Source organism: Capra hircus, chromosome 14 (genome assembly GCF_001704415.2).
Source record: "Capra hircus breed San Clemente chromosome 14, ASM170441v1, whole genome shotgun sequence".
Classification (NCBI taxonomy): Eukaryota; Metazoa; Chordata; class Mammalia; order Artiodactyla; family Bovidae; genus Capra; species Capra hircus.
In genome coordinates, this window is record NC_030821.1 from 26890922 (window position 1) to 26909072 (window position 18151).

The 18151-nt window shown below is 37.6% G+C and overlaps 1 protein-coding gene across 1 annotated transcript in view; it reads left to right on the forward strand.

Annotated features, from left to right (window-relative positions):
• Positions 1 to 8716, forward strand: part of TRHR (thyrotropin releasing hormone receptor) — a 46118-nt gene extending 37402 nt beyond the window's left edge. Inside the window, exon 2 of the mRNA XM_005689155.2 lies at positions 8179 to 8716. Coding sequence (XP_005689212.2) covers positions 8179 to 8586 — 408 coding nt within the window. The 3' untranslated portion in view covers positions 8587 to 8716. The remainder of the gene's footprint in view (positions 1 to 8178) is intronic.

Sequence of the window (18151 nt, forward strand, 5' to 3'; positions counted from 1 at the left end):
CTTACTCATGCTTTTCTGTCTTGCAGTTGGTCTCCAAGTTTACAAAAATAGTCTAAGACAGTTGTTTTAACTGTGTATATTTTGTCTTTGCTCTTTCACTTTCTTGAGCCCTGATCTGCAAAATCAGTTAGTACTTTTTACTAGGCATTATAGTAATAACTATCAGAAGTGGATAAATAAAATGTGGTATATACATAGGATGGAATATTATTCAGCAATAAAAGAAGTACTGATACATGCCACAACATGGATGAACCTTAAAAAACATTATGCTAAATGGAAGACACCAGTCAGACACAAAAGACTACATGATCCCAATTATATGAGATGTTCAAATAGGCAAATCTATGAAAATATAAAGTATATTAGTCCCTGGGAAGGATGGGGGAAGGTAGAGAGTGACTGTTAATAGGTATAGAGTTTCTTTTTGGGATGATAAAAATGTCCAAAAATTAGATTGTGATAATGGTTGCAAAACCCTTGAATTGTACACTTTAAGTGAGTGAACTTAATTATATGTAAATTATATCTCTATAAAGTAATGTACAATTTACTGTCATCAGTCACAAGTCCAGTTGGTAGCCTGTTCCTCTGGTAATTTGTGTCGAGAATGGCAGTTAACCTCTGTGGCCTTCCTCTAAAAACTCCATAACTTCACTTTAACCATGAGGAAAACATCATCCAAACTCGAGCTGGAGGATATTCTATAAAATGCCTCACCAGTAATGCTCCTCAAAGCTATCAAGAATGCCAAACGAAGGAAAGTTAGAGAAATGGTCACAGCCCAGAGGAACCTGAGGAGACGCAATGACTACATATACTGCATGGGATCCTGGAACAGAAAAAAGGGCATGAAATCTGTATCAAGTATGGAGTTGGCTAATTCTGTGTAAGGACTGTCATTAATTGTGACAAAGTAAATGCACCATACTAGTGTAAGGTCTTAGTAATAGTGGAACTTTGATGTCGAGTGTTTGGACGCTCTGTGGCAATTCTATAAATCTAACAGTGTTTTCTTAAAGGCAAGAAACGAATGTTAGCTAATAGCTTTAGAACTTGTAGTAAGAGTCATAGAGATGATAGTTAGGAAAACAAGTTTCCTCAGCAGCCTAGAATAGAGAACCTAGTTAGCCTCTGGCTTTTCACAGGCAGCACACACATGCAAAGTTAAGCTTGAACCCATTCAAGGAGCTGTACTCTCAGCCTTAACAATAAGATAGACACCTATCCAGTTCACATCTTTGTTTAAAAAAATTTTAAAGGAAGAAAAGAAATACTTTTTAAAGTATTTATTTATTTAAAGTATTTATTTTATTTTTTAAAGGAAAAAAAGAAAGTTTTTATTTAGAGATTTTATAAAGATAACAAAATGAGGTTTTGAGAATTGAGTTAAAACTTCCTTGTGAGAACTCTATACCACTTATTCCATATAATTAAATATTGAAAGAGTAAAACATCTATTTGGTTAATGGGGGAGGTTTCGTGCCTATGTGCTTAGTTGCTCAGTCATGTCACTTGTTGTGACCCCATGGACTGCAGCCCGCCAGGTTCCTCTATCCATAGGATTCTCCAGGCAAGAATACTAGAATGGGTAGTCTTTCCCTTCTCCAGGGAATCTTTCTGACCCAGGGATCAAACCCCTGTCTCCTGCATTGTCAGACGGATTCTTTGCCATCTGAGCCACCAGGGAAGCCCAAAATATCTATAGCCAGGGCTTGATTTTAAAGTTTCAAGCTGGTCCACATGAAAAAGACAGCCCTTCACCATGGTGGCCAAGGGCAGAGGCCTGCCCAGTTTAGACCCTCCTGTTACCACCTCCCTCTCCTCAACCATCTCTGTAGGAAGCTTCTCAAGCTAAACATACTTAACTGATTCTTATGACCTCTTTTCCTGGTCCTCAATATACTCTGCAAAAATGGCTGCCTATTTCTTCATTGACTTAGCTCCATGAAGCTGATGTTTTTAGGACTCAACACTGCATCTCTTTTGGCAGCTGCCCTAACAGAGGGAACACCAAGTACCCCACAGAAAATGATGGGTTTTGTAATGGTTTCTACAAGCTTCCTAGAGAAAGAGGTCACTCCACTGCTTTCCATGGTCTGCAGTTGAAACTTGCACACTAAATTACTTCTGGTCTCATGCCATGCCTCACTATCTCATGCCTCCAGCTTGTCACACACACCCAATCTCTGCAGTAACACTTGTCCAGTCTCTCTTTACCTTCAGACTTTGGCTTAACTATCACTGACACCAAACCCTCACTCACCAATCTTCAATCCCAAATCCAGATCAGAGGCTCTCATAGAACCAAAACTTTCCTCTCTCTTAGCATCGATCGCATTGTATCAGATTGTAAAATACATGAAGCCACTGGAAATGTGTCTCTGGGTTATTGTCAAATCCTTAAGAGCCAGAAGATTAACTGGTACCCAGTAGGAATGCAAATGAATCTCCTGAAATAAATGGATAAATAAATTCCTTCCCAATCAAAAATATATGATAAGATCATTTCCCCCTGAAAACTGTTTCATGCTGTTTCTCAAAGACCAGTTGGTCCTGGGGAAGAGGCTTCTGTAAAGAAATAATCTTTCAACTCATTGCATATCCAATGCACTTCCCCAGCAAAATATCAGTGCTTAAAAACAATGGCCCACTACAATATTGTAAAGTAATCAGCTTCCAATTAAAATAAATTAATTAATTAAAAAATAAAATTATTTATTAAATTTTTATTTTTACTTTATTTTAGTTTACAATACTGTATTGGTTTTGCCATACATTGACATGAATCCACCACGGGTATACATGCATTCCCAAACATGAACCCCCCTCCCACCTCCCTCCCCATAACATTTCTCTGGGTCATCCCCGTGCACCAGCTCCAAGCATGCTATATCCTGCATCAGACATAGACTGGCGATTCGATTCTTACATGATAGTACACATGTTTCAATGCCATTCTCCCAAATCATCCCACCCTCTCCCTCTCCCTCTGAGTCCAAAAGTCCGCTATACACATCTGTGTCTTTTTTGCTGTCTTGCATACAGGGTCATCATTGCCATCTTTCTAAATTCCATATATATGTGTTAGTATACTGTATTGGTGTTTTTCTTTCTGGCTTCCTTCACTCTGTATAATCGGCTCCAGTTTCATCCATCTCATCAGAACTGATTCAAATGTATTCTTTTTAATGGCTGAGTAATACTCCATTGTGTATATGTACCACAGCTTTCTTATCCATTCATCTGCTGATGGACATCTAGGTTGTTTCCATGTCCTGGCTATTATAAACAGTGCTGCGATGAACATTGGGGTACATGTGTCTCTTTCAGTTCTGGTTTCCTCAGTGTGTATGCCCAGCAGTGGGATTGCTGGGTCATAAGGTAGTTCTCTTTGCACAATTCTTTAAGGAATCTCCACACTGTTCTCCATAGTGGCTGTACTAGTTTGCATTCCCACCAACAGTGTAGGAGGGTTCCCTTTTCTCCACACCTTCTCCAGCATTTATTGCTTGCAGATTTTTGGATCGCAGCCATTCTGACTGGTGTGAAGTGGTACCTCATTGTGGTTTTGATTTGCATTTCTCTAATAATGAGTGATGTTGAGCATCTTTTCATGTGTTTGTTAGCCATCCGTATGTCTTCTTTGGAGAAATGTCTATTTAGTTCTTTGGCCCATTTTTTGATTGGGTCGTTTATTTTTCTGGAATTGAGCTGCATGAGTTGCTTGTATATTTTTGAGATTAGTTGTTTGTCGGTTGCTTCATTTGCTATTATTTTCTCCCATTCAGAAGGCTGTCTTTTCACCTTGCTTATATTTTCCTTTGTTGTGCAGAAGCTTTTAATTTTAATTAGATCCCATTTGTTTATTTTTGCTTTTATTTCCAGAATTCTGGGAGGTGGATCATAGAGGACCCTGCTGTGATATAAAAATTTAATAAAAGAAAAAAAAAACTTAAATAAGATAATGCATAGACAAGTAACTAAGCCAATAAACTTATGCATTGTAGGTATGTTTTAAATAGTGGGACTGAAATAGTTCAGATATTTTTGTTTCCTCTGGAGATGTCTAAATGATTTGCTTCTGTTAACTCAATATAACTTAAAAGTAGTACAGTGAAATAAGCTGGAAATATTGATATTTTCTCAAATATCAAAGAGCCCAGTTAAACCCATTTTAATATGAAGACAATTCTTAATGATCCATGATGTGACAACTCCATGTATTCTTTATATCAATAACATATTTAAATTATTGTTATATGGTCAATTAATAAACTTTCAAATGTAATTAAACTAGGTATAAAGAATATATATATATATCCTACTCAACATTTGCATTTTTGAGGAAACCACTATAAATAATAGCTCAAAATCACAGGATTGTTATTATTTTTTTTTTTTTGCTCTTCATATAATATTTTTGTTGCTATCCACATGAGAGAACATTGTGGAATGTGAACAGTAGAATCAATGTTTCATGAAAATAAATGCATTTGTTTCATCAAAAAAAATAAAAAATAAAATCACACACACAAGAAAAAAACAATGGCCCAAAGATATTTTCAAATTTGCATTTTTGTCACTTATTTAGAATCACAGCAGAAGTAAAACTTCAACAACCAACAGCGAAATTAATTGGGTATGAAAGACAGTCTCCAGGACATTTCCTTTCTAGGTGTTTGCTCCTATATTAAGAAACTGTTAAAATCCAAGCTATGGCTACACTAAACACTTGTGAACATTTTAGAAAGTGATTAAATGCAACTAGAGATATTTGGAATTGACTAAAATAGTTCTGAGTGAAATTAAATGTATTCTTTATCAGCCCACTGGGGACAATGTATTCTCTATCAGCCCACTGGGGACAATGTATTCTCTATCAGCCCACTGGGGACATTTTTTCCTCTGGGTCAGTCATAGAAACATCGTTGTATTTGTTTCATTCAACGTGCCTTAAAATTTTTTAAAATATATTTCAAACAAAAAGCTGAAATGTATTAAGGATTCATTTTACTAATTAACTAATCTCTATTTAAAAGGCATTTTTAATGTTAAAAAAATTAAATGTTTACAAAAATTCTCTACCAATACTTTGAAGTGTTAAAACACAGAAAAGGATCATGTTTACGTATTTTGAAATAATTATTTCTATATCTGAATTTACTCAGCATTTACTGAGGGCTGTCTTATGTCATGTGTGTGTGTGGGTGTGGGTGTGTGTGTGTGTGTGGTGTGTGTGTGTGTGTGTGGGTGGGCACGCGCTCAGTTCGTGCCCGACTATTTGCGATCCCATGGACTGTAGCCCACCAGGCTCTTCTGTCCTTGGGATTTCCGAGGCAAGAATATTGGAGTACTCTTGGAGTGTTCTGGAGTTGTCATTTCCTTCTCCAGTGAATCTTCCTGACCCGGGGATTGAACCCACATCTGCTGGCATCTCCTGCGTTGTAGGCAGATTCTTTACCTACTGAGCCACCTAAGTAGCCCTCTCTTATGTCACATACTAAATTAAATCCCCAAGGAAAGAGAAATGAACAGACTTTACTCATGTCCTGAAGAAAGTTCACCATCTATTGGACAGGTGGACAAATATAACTCATTGAAATAGGAAGTGTGGGGAGTGATGCCAAAGTATACATGGGGGCACATGGCAGAGGTGCTAACCTAAAAACTGACTGCTTTCCTCTAAGACAATGGAAGTTGCTCCCACACTTGCATTAAGTAAAAACATGTAGGTAGATATTAAATGTGGATTTAATGTTTTACCTGAAAATTTTGTAGGGAAAAACTAAACAGATACAATTTAATCTTAAAGTTCAGAAATTGAGCAGCAATAAGTAAGTTGGAATTATACTTAGAAGAAGTTGAATGTTTTTGGCAACATATGGGGATAACATAGTAGAAATCTCATTAATGAAAATGAGTCTCACAGTGAGAGCAACCTATAAAGAAAAGAGCTGGGCTTTGGCTTAAGCAGACTTAGCTTGAATCATGGCTGTCCTTTACTAGCTATGTGTCTTTAGACAATCACATAGACTCTCTAAACCTCAATTTCTTTGTATGCAAAATACTAGCTTACACATTAATAAGCATTAAATAAGATCATGTTTACATATCTTTATGACAGACCATTATAAAGACTCAAATGTAATGCTGGCATTCCAGCTGTAAATTAAGCCAGGGGCTCAAATATAGGATGCTCAGTCATTGGCAAGGCGTGGAAGGATGTTGGCAAGTGTGGAGCAGTGGCCTGATGTCAGAGAACCTGAAGTACCAGGCAGTGGACAAAGCAGAGATGTGAGTGATGATGATAATGACAAAGATGATAATTACTATGGTTCCTTCCAAAGCTCAGAATACTTACCACTGAATTAAGCTTTTAATTTCCTAGGATCAATTAAAGTATTTACTCCTAATCTTCAATGTCAGCTTAAGAAAAAGCAGGCTTCCATTAACCTCTTGTCTGAATAGATCCTCCTTATCTCTGAAAGAAGGCAGGATCTCTGGAATGTTTTACTTGGTATTATATTAGTCAATGGGAATATCACTTTCTACTGAGCAACTTCTGTGCCCCAGTAAGCCAAATATAAAATACAATTATCCTACCTGCACCAAGTCAGTAAAACAGTGAACAGTGATCACCCACGGCATGAGGTAGAGCAGGAGGGCTTGGGGGACATTCTTCAAGGGCAGAGAGAGCTTCAGGAAAGTGATCAAATGGCCCTGGAAGCCATAGAAACACAGTAACTTGAGACTGGGTGGATAGATAGTGCTCAGGTTCCACTGCGGAGAAGTTGTAGGAGCTATTAAAAAAAAAAAAAAACAAGATATTAGTGGTTCAAAAAGCTATAAAGGCTATGCGTGTCCATAAGTGGGCTTCCCTGGTGGTTCAGATGGTAAAGAATCTGCCTGCAATGTGGGAAACCTGGGTTCAATCCCTGGGTTGGGAAGATCCCTTGGAGAAGGGAACAGCTACTCACTCTAGTACACTGGCCTGGAGAATTCCATGGACAGAGGAGCCTGACAGGCTACAGTCGATGGGGTCACACAGAGTCAAATAAAAATTAGAAGTTTTACAGCAAATGGTATTTGGAAAGCTCAGAAAGGAGACAACTGCTATAGAATAATAGCAAGAGGACAGCATTACCCCCACAATGCAGGATTTGTAGGAGTGCCTGGGGTGGACAAGATATGGTTAAAGGGTAAGACAGAGTCCCAGAATCAGAAGGAGTACTAGTGGGGAAAAGGAAGGTAGTCTAACAGAGAAGAGTAAGATGGATTCTGTCATCAGTATTAAGTACAAGGAGCTGAATTTATAGTGGATACTAATAACGGAGTAGATATCTAGCTGTGGAATCCTTATTTCTACACAGTGGGATCTCTCTTGATGCCAGAACAAGCTAGAGGCTGGCAGCGGGGGCTTCAGAAAAGCAGCTGGGAGGTTAAAGGAGGAAGCATCAGTCCCTCCTATTTCAAGTATTTTCAAGTTCAGAACATCTAGAAAGTCTGGGCTGAGGAAGCTGAACTTTTTCAAACACTGCAAGGGACTAAAGATAACTGAACACTGATTTTAAAATATGTAAAGTGTTGCTCCCGAAGAAAAGGTGAGTAAAGATGGGATTGGATCCAAGGTCTCCTAATGCTTACTTCTCATGCCTCGGGTCATATTCTCAGATTGCAATTTCAGCTGTGACTTCATGGCTATCGTGGGTGGTCCCTGCTCTCAGAGAACATTGCACTTTATCCACGGTCTTCTGGCTGTCTCTCCTCTTCTCCACCTCAAGATTCTCTCTAAAGCCCCCAGAAGTTTCCAGACAGGAGAATCCTGGAGGTACAGGGCAATTTAAATAAGGAACCTCTCAACAAAGGGCAGTTGGTGAATAAATGCCTCCCAAGCTGGACAAGTGATCCAAATATATCACTTGACCCAAAATTTTCCACAGTGGGAGCTGTCAAAAATACATCTTGTTTTGGCTTTTTCTCCTCTGTCCACTCTGTCCTCTGTGCCTTTAATCCTGCTCCCTGGGTTCCTCTCCCAAATAAACTGCCCTCACCCAAGTCCGTGCCTTGGGACTAAAGTTTGGAAGAGGGCAGAGAGGGAGCCAGCCGTCTTATTTTCATACATTGGTCCAGTTTTGTTTTAATTTGTGTTTGCACTGCTTTTCTGTTTCTCCATAGGTCACCAAGATGCTGGCAGTGGTCGTCATCCTGTTTGCCCTTTTATGGATGCCCTACAGAACCCTTGTGGTTGTCAACTCATTTCTCTCCAGCCCTTTCCAAGAAAATTGGTTCTTGCTCTTTTGCAGAATTTGCATTTATCTCAACAGTGCCATCAACCCAGTGATTTACAATCTCATGTCTCAGAAATTTCGTGCGGCCTTCAGAAAGCTCTGCAACTGTAAGCAGAAGCCAGTGGAGAAACCGGCTAACTACAGCGTGGCCCTAAATTACAGTGTCATCAAGGAGTCTGACCATTTCAGCACAGAGCTGGATGACATTACTGTCACTGACACTTACTTGTCTGCCACAAAGGTGTCTTTTGATGACACCTGCTTGGCTTCTGAAGTAACCTTCAGCCAAAGTTGATTGATGGAGTAGAGAAAATGGATGATAAAGAAAATGAGAATCTGTGCAGTTATCAACCCAAGAGAGGAAACAGCCAATTACTTGTATGTGACGACAGAGCAGACAAATTCTTTGCTGATGCTCTAATAAATCCTGGCCCAGGGTACTCTATCCCATGAGAATGATTCTGTTTCATCCTCATATCGAAAAATATTCATCATAAAAAAAATTGAGCAGATCTGTGAAAGATCCAGATGGTGGAAACTTTCCATTTAGAGATGTTTCACTGTATATTCTGGGGCTGTGAATTTTAGATAAAATCAAGGCATCGATCTACCTATTCAGTATAACTTTATCAAATGTTTTTTCTCACCCCCTCCAGATTATTTATACATTTGAGAATTTGGCAACATAAAAAATTGTAATGTTTTCATTTAGCATTTCATTTTAATAATGTACAGTACTGTCTTCATGAATATCTGAAACTATAGTGAAATATAGAAAAAACACTTTATTTGCTGAGTAAAAATGAGATTTCAGACAAATATATTCACAGCTTAAAAAATGTCATAATGCCCATAAAATTCTGAGTTGGTTTTTTTATATTTTACAAAGTAGATGGTCATCATTAAGCTTTAGTGTAAATAACCAAAACCTCAACATAACCAAAATTACAAATTGAGAAGACATGTAGATTTGATATTTAAATAAGTCCAGTTCTATACTCTTAAAGCCTTCAAAATGATGGGTAAGACCAGAAAAATAACTAAATTAAATAACTGTGAAGATACAGACACATAATTAATATTGAAAAGTATAACCAAGACAAGAGCAAGGTTTTACTTTTTCCTCTGAAACTTTTAAGGAAGAAAATCCTATTCTTGAGCATTCCCATGTATAAACTACTGAGCCATGTCAAGCAAATCCTTCTAGCTGAATCTAGCTTAAAATCTGAAACATTCTCAAAAGCTTAGTTGCTATTCTAAGTGACCAAAGGCTGACTATTACACTTCCAGATGAAGACCCTACTGAGCATTGTAGTCACTGGATTTTAACTTGTCTGCAAGTGTCTTGCCTGCCTTCCTGCTTGTCTTTTGTAGGTTCTTCTTTTCTTTTTTCCCCAAATGCTTGTGCTTGTGATATTTTGTTTACAGATTCTAAATCAAAGCAATGAAAAATTTTGTCAGCATTATGTTCAATAGAGCTAAAATTGATTTCATCTCACTGTTAATATATCTTCACAGTTATGACTTAGGCCTGTGATTATTAGAGAGATGTAAATGTGAATCCCTCAGGTCCTGCTTTAATCCCTTTTGGTTGACTCGTCTACTAAGATCTGGCTAATCAATATCTCCATGTCAAAATGGCCCTCGGTGTTGATTCAGGAATAGCTGAATTTTAATGATTGGGTTGAAGAGTACTGGGTACTTTTAAGTGCCTGCAAAGACTAGCATTTTCCCTCTCCAGGGTATATCCCTACCTTGTGACTTTTTTCTGAAACCTATTGCTAATGATCATTACGACACAAATACCTTGTTTATGAGGAATGTGTTACTCAGTTTTGGAAACTTCAGCTTTTAAATGCCACTTCATGGAGACTCTGCCATCTAAAACCTCAATCCCGAAGATGCTTTGGTGAAAATTGGCCTCATCTACTCCATGAAAACATTCTTATCCTATCACTGTGGCAGTAAAAATATGCAAGCAAACATTTATAGGAAATGCCCTAAAAATCTGTATGCATGACACAAAGAAATCTATTTTAACTGACTTTTCATCCTGGATTAAAGGTTGAATTTGGAATCCTAGCACTAGAGCACTAGAGTGACCCCACCCCAAATCACACATGCATGTGTCCAGATTCATACAAACGCATGCTTGTAGTTCCATAACTACTTAACAAGGGGGATTGGAATATGCTAGATTTTTTTGATAACAGGAAAGAACTGCTGTCTTTGAACATCTACTATGTCTCAGGCATGCTAGCAGATATTTAATCAACATTGCCTTCATCACAGCCTCACTACAGCTGTGATTTTCTTATGATAAGGCCAGGGATCAGGGATCAATTCCCTAAACTGTGTAGATGTTAGGGAGAGAAAATGAAGAAATGTCTTTCTTTTTTCTTTTCCTTTTTTTTCAAGCTAGCATGCTGATTAACATTCTTGTGCCCTGATGGCATAAGTAATAAATATATATATATATACTTTGCAGAATGATAATAATTAGATATTGAAAAATATTATGATTAGTTTTATATGTTAGTCACAGAATACAATATACTCTTCCTATCTTTGGAGCTTAATATATGGGCTCAGTTTTTGTTTTAATGCTTAAAAAGTTATTTGCTAATAATCTGTTAGTTTTAGACCACATGGGAAATTCAAAAGAACATAGTTCATAGTGTTTCCACTCTATAGCAAATGCCGTTATGAAGTTAAATATTCCCATGCAATATCCAATAAATATTTGGGTTTACACAGCACCAATCTAACTTTTTAAGGTGTTCTTTATTACACTGTACTAAATCAAAAATATTGCCTTAAATAACCAAAAGTTAACAAATGATCAAATGAAAAATAAAAAGCTACATTAAAAATTGCTGACAGAGTGAAGTAATGTTATTAAGGCCTCACCTAATAAAATTCCTTGAGTTATTTTATTGCTTCCAATTTCATTAATTGCTGAGTGTCTTTGGTTAGATCTTGCACCTAAGGTAATTAGGTAAAGGGCACAGATATTTAATAAAACAAGCAGACATAAATTTCCACTTCAGAATTCTCCATCAGTATCATGAGTATATTTCTAGAACTTCTCTCCAACATAAATATCCTAAATGATGAAGAGAAATGAGAAAAGTGTAAACTCTACAATTATTCTTAAACAACCCAAATGCATAAAACAATGTAACTTGAAAATAAACCAAAACAAAAGGCTGCTTCGAGCTAAACAATTAGTTAAATCAAAGGAAGCTACAGTCATAAAACTTAAGTGGATACTTGAATTGTTTCATTTTTATAATGAAATAACAATAAAATACATATCTTAGTAATGCTGAATCCACATGGTTTTTGAACTACTCAAAGAATCAGAGTTACATCACTGTTGTTATTGTTGTTCAGTGTCTGTCATGTCTGGCTCTTTGTGACCCCATGGACTGTAGCACACCAGGCTCCTCTGTCCACTGTCTCCTGGAGTTTGCTCAAATGCATGTCCATTGAGTCAGTAATGCTATCTAATTGTCTCATCCTCTACTGCCCCCTTCTCCTGCCTTCAATCTTTCCCAGCTTCAGGGTCTTTTCCAATCAGTCATTTCTTTGCATCAGGTGGCCAAAGTATTGGAGCTTCAGCTTTAGCATCTGTCCTTCCAATGAATATTCAGGGTTGATTTCCTTTAGGATTGACTGGTTGGATCTCCTTGCAGTCCAAGGGACTCTCAAGAGTCTTCTCTAACACCACAGTTCAAAAGCATCAGTTCTTCCGCACTCAGCCTTCTTTATGGTCCAACTCTCACATCCGTACATGACTACTGGAAAAACCATAGCTTTGACTACATGGACCTTCATCAGCAAAGTGATGTCTCTGCTTTTTTGATATACTGTCTGGGTCTGTCATAGCTTTCTTTCCAAGGAGCAAGTGTCTTTTAATTTCATGGCTGCAGTCACTATTCATGGTAATTTTGGAGACCAAGAAAACTAAATCTGCCACTGCTTCCACTTTTTCTCCTTCTATTTGCCATGAGGTGATGGGACCAGATGCCATGATCTTAGGTTTTTTGATTTTGAGTTTCAAGCCAACTTTTTCACTCTCCTCTTTCACTCTTATCAAGAGGCTCTTTAGTTTCTCTTCACTTTCTGCCATTAGAGTGGTATCATCTGCATATATGAGATTGTTGATATTTCTCCCAGCAATCTTGATTCCAGCCTGGGATTCATCCAGCCTGGCATTTCAAATGATGTACTCTGCATAGAAGTTAAATAGAAGGGTGACAATATACAGCCTTGATGTACTCCTTTCACAGTTTTGAACCAGTCCATTGTCCGGTTCTAACTGACGTGCATACAGGTTTCTCAAGAGGCAGATAAGGTGCTCTGATATTCCCATCTCTTGAAGAATTTTCCACAGTTTGTTGTGATCCACATAGTCAAAGGTTTTAGCATAGTCAGTGAAGCAGAAGTAGTTGTTTCTCTGGAACTCCCTTGCTTTCTCCATGATCCAACAAAGGTTGAGAGTTTGATCTCTGGTTCCTATGCCTTTTCAAAACCCAGCTTGTATATCTGGAATTTCGCAGTTCACACACTGCTGAAACCTAGCATGAAGGATTTTGAAGATAGCCTTGCTAGCAGGTAGAATGAGCACAATTATGGGGTATTTTAAACATTCGTTGGCATTACCCTTCTTTGGGATTTGAATGAAAGCTGACCTTTTCCAGTCCTGTGGCCACTGTTGAGTTTTCCAAATTTGCTGACATATTGAGTGCAGCACTCTAACAGCATCAACTTTTAGGATTTTAAATAGATCTGCTGGAACTCTGTCAGCTCCACTAGTTTTGCTCATAGTAATGCTTCCTAAAGCCCTCACCCTCCAGAATGTCTGGCTCTAGGTGAGTGACCACACCATCATGGTTATTCAGGTCATTAAGACCTTTTTTGTACACTTCTTCTGTGTATTCTTGCCACTTCTTCTTAATGTCTTCTGCTTCTGTTAGGTCCTTAGCACTTCTGTCCTTTATTGTGTCCATCCTTAAATGAAATGTTCCCATAATATCTCCAATATTCTTGAAAAGATCTCTAGTCTTTCCCATTCTAATTTTTCCTCTATTTCTTTGCATTGTTTATTTAAGAAGGCCTTCTTATCCCTCCTTGCTATTCTCTGGAACTCTACACTCATTTGGGTATATCTTTCCCTTTCTTCATTGCCTTTCACTTTTCTTCTTTCATCAGCCATTTATAAAGTCTCTTCAGACAACCACATTTCCTTCTTGAATTTCTTTTTCTCTGGAATAGTTTTGGTTACTGCCTCCTGCACAGTGTTACTAAGCTCTTGTCCATAGTTCTTCAGACACTCTGTCTACCAGATCTAATCCTTTGAATCTATGCATCACCTCCACTGTATAATTGTAAGAGCTTTGATTTAGCTCATACCTGAATGGCCTAGTAGTTTTCTTACTTTCTTCAACTTAAGCCTGAATTTTGCAGTATGGACCTCATGATTTGAGCCATAGTCAGCTCCTAGTCTTGTTTTTGCTGACTGTATAGACCTTCTCCATCGGTGGCTACAAAGAACATAATCAGTCTGATTTCAGTATTGACCATCTGGTGATGTCCATATGTAGTCATCCCTTGGGTTGTTGGAAGAGGGTGTTTGCTATGACCAGTGTGTTCTCTTGACATAACTCTGTTCACCTTTGTTCTGTTTCATTTTGCACTCCAAATCCAAATTTTCCTGTTATTAGGATTATATCTTGACTTCCTGCTTTTGTATTCCAATCCCCTAAGATGAAAAGGACATATTTTTTTGTTGTTCATCCTAGAAGGGGTTGTAGGTCTTCATGGAACCATTCAACTTCAGCTTCTTTGTATCAGTGGTTGGGGCATAGACTAGGATAACTGTGATGTTTAATGTTTTGCCTTGTAAATGAACTGAAATAACTGCCAATTTTGAGATTGCACTTAAGCACTGCATTTCAGGCTCTCTTGTTGACTATGAGGGCTACTCTCCTTCTTCTAAGGGATTCTTGCCCACAGTTGTAGCTATAATGGTCATCTGAAGTAAATTTGTCCATTCCTATCTATTTCAGTTCACTGACTCCTAAGTTGTCAGGGTTCAATGTTACCATTTCCTGCCTGACCACACCCAACTGACCTTGATTCATGGACCTAACATTCCAGGTTCCTATGCAATATTGTTCTTTACAGCATTGAACTTTACTTTTACCACCAGACCCATCCACAACTGAGCATCGTTTTCACTTTGGCCCAGCCATTTCATTCTTTCTGGAGCTATTTGTATTAATAATTGGCCTCATTCCCAGTAGCATATTGGACACCTTCTGATCTTGTGGCAAGAGGTGGGGGCTCATCTTCAAGTATCATATCTTTTTGTTTTTTCATAGTGTCATGTGGTTCTCGTGGCAAGAATACTGGAGTGCGTTGCCATTTCCTCCTCCAATGGATCATGTTTTGTCAGAGCTCTTCACTCTGACTCACCATCTTGGGTGGCCCTGCATGGCATGGCTCATAGTTTCATTGAGCTACACATGGCCCTTCGCCACAACAAGGCTGTGGTCCATGAAGAGATACATCACTCTAAACTGTGTTAAATATATAGACATGGAAGAAGAGGGGAAAGAGTAATTTTTGGAGAAAAAAAGAAATTTTAAATAGTTTGCCCGTGGCTCTATGAATTCTGTAAATAATATATTCAACATTATTTACATCTCTCAACTGCAACTCACAACAGAGTTGGAATGTTTTTTCATGGATTAAGATGACTGGGTGTAAGTTATGGTATCATCACAGACAATCAGTCCACCCAGGTTCTAAGAACATTTATTTCTAGTGTTTGAATTACTTGTTCTCCTTGGAAGAAGCAGAGGATGAACATCTTTAGCAATTTGTTTTCTGTTTATCTATAGTTGTCCATAGTAAATGACCGTCAGAACCAAGGTTTGGCCAAGTGAGTATGTTTTTAGTGTAATACACTTGAAGAAGTCTTACTGTACTCTGTAGTAATAAATATATTCTTCTCTCCTTCTCCACATCCCATATCAAACTCTTCTCTTTCCAAAAATAATGGTTTTCCTCAGAGCAGTCAGTTCTATCTGACTTCATTGAAGCCTAAACTTGGACATGAACTGTCTTAAGTAAAAGTGTATCAAAGATATATATTCAAATCTTTCAAATATATGTATGTGTATATAAATATATATCTTATTGCTCTGAATACTTCTATGTTTCATAAAGTCATGTTCAAACTGTGGAAATACAGATGCTTCTAAAGTTTCTATTTAAGTTATGTCCTCATTTTCATGGTGGGGAGTCATGTACAGAGTTGAGCTGTTTGATATAGATTTTTCCCTCACAGATTAAAGCATAGGTCAGGCATTTCAGGGCTTCATTGAGAAACAAAAGAAAACTCCACATGTGATGAACTGCCACAGAAATTTAAGAAAATAAAAGGCTTTTCCCATTTCTAAGAATTTCACAGCCCAATGAGGAAACTATATTGACTTCCATGACAAAGCAGTATGATATTATCTCAAGATAAAACAGTTTGGCAATATTTAGAATATGAATTAGAGACATCAGAAGTGTTTTAAAGAAGCAATTAGGGTCATTTATGTTGTGATTCTGTTTTATGAACTATAACTGGAATTATTGATTAATGTAGTTCTTAACTTCATTGATCACAAGGGGGAAAAGGTTAGATATGGCCCTGTAATATTTTTGTTTTTATGTTTGGTCTACAATCTCAAATTATTCAGCAGAAAAGTTCATTTACAAGAATGCCCATTGGGGAATAGTTTTGTTATGGAGATGATTAGAACCAAATGGACTATTCTAATATAAACTGAATCATATGGTTCTGATTTTAATATTCAAGCAATCTCTGAAAAGAGTTGCCAAGAATGTTTGTAGATAATGTTTTCAGAACTGTTTACATTCTTCTATACCGAGCACATTTATGGCAAATCCAATATGAGGTGACTGATTTATATTTTAGAAATTACATCTGGAAAAATTAAAAATCTGGATGAAATGGCTCACCTGGGACAACACATTGTGAGAGCTGTCAAATCTGGATCCTGCAAGAAAACAAAAAACAGTTTTATGGCCAATAAACAGCAAATCCACAGCAAAATCACCTATATATCCTCGTGGAGGAGCATCTGTGTCAAGTCCATACTACACGTTCTCAACTGATACAATGGAAATAGAAGCACTTAGAAAATTATACAAGTTAAATAAATGGGTTAAGCAATTCAGTTGGCTAAAGCTCCTGCAACTTACTTGAGCCCTGAAGCCACACCCACGTGTGATTATTTCATTCCTCACAGAACAATGGCCTTGGTGTTTGTCCATGTGGCTATTCTCTGACTTGCAAAAAAGAGCATATGAACTTTCTCAAGAATGTTACGGACTGATAAAGATGGAGACTCTCCAGAAAAAAAAACAAAGAACAAATACAGCGTGGCAGTAGAGTAAGGTTCTATTTAACCACAGCTCTTAATTCAGAAGCTAGTAAGAACATCTATATTCCTGAGATGCCACGGAATGCCCTAATAAGGAGGCTAAATGTTTATTCCTTAGCCAAGAATAAGAAACCACTCCCACTTTAATATAGATAAGAATTATCTGAAAGCTTATCTTAAAATGTGCTTTATTTGACTTTGCCCCCAAATTCTTATTTATTAGGTAATTTTGAAGCCTGTGGTCCTCTGACCACACCTGAAAACATTAAAAATAATAAAATACACTTAAAAAAAAGAAAGCCATTGAGTCATGTCCCCAGTGGAGATCTTCGAGGCTCTTATTTATCATAATTCTTAAAAAAAAAACTATATGAAAAACTCTTTGAGAATACGTCTATCATTGTTGTATTCCACGAATCATCTAAACTTGGATAATGTCTCTAGGTGTTAAATATAGGAATGAACCACTGAATTCCAAGCTATGCAATACATTTTAAAATTTTCTGCTGATGTCCAATTTGCCTCTAGATTTGTTTACACAATAAGAGAACTAGTTCTATCTGGTTTTTATTTTTTAAACAGCTCTTGGGGCTTCCCAGGTGGTGCCAGTGGTAAAGAATCTGCCTGCAATGCAGGAGATATGGGAGAGATAAGTTTAATCCCTGGGTCAGGAAAATTCCCTGGAGTAGGAAATGGCAAACCACTCCAGTATTCTGGCCTGGAAAATCCTATGGACAGAGAAACCTAATGTGCTATAGTCCATGGGGTCACAAAGAGCGGGACATGACTGAGCACCCAGGCCATCTATCCGTCGCCCAGCTCAGTGAAAGGTACTACATTAAGTGTGCTAGATGAGAGTCGAACAATTTCTCACATATGCATAGTGCTTGGCAATTTCAGTGGCACTTCCACATCCTAATTTAATAATTCAAGACTGACACATTGCCTCGGCCCTCAAGAAGATTACAGTCTGGTGATAACATATTAACATGGAAATGTAAGAAATATAGAATAAATATTTGGAAGCCAAATTGTGTGATTTCAGATTACAAACAATTGAACTCTTCAGAGGAAAAGTGGCATCTTTAGCACCTGGGGTCATTAAGGAGGACTGTGCAGAGAACACAGGAGTTCTTTCAAGAATATGTTTGATTTAGGCAGTTACAGGAAAGACAGTTCATGGGAAAGAAATAAGATAAATGAGCCCAGGAAGACACAAATAACTTTTAGAGCAATGCTCTGGATGTGAAGGATATGCATCCAAAGCCCATTTCATGGGCGATTAAAGCAGCAGCATGTCTTTTAATATTTGCCACCACCAATAAAACTCCAAGGAAAGGAAAAGTAAAGGAAGTCAAGGACTTACATGTGCTTATATTCGAGGAAATGTTC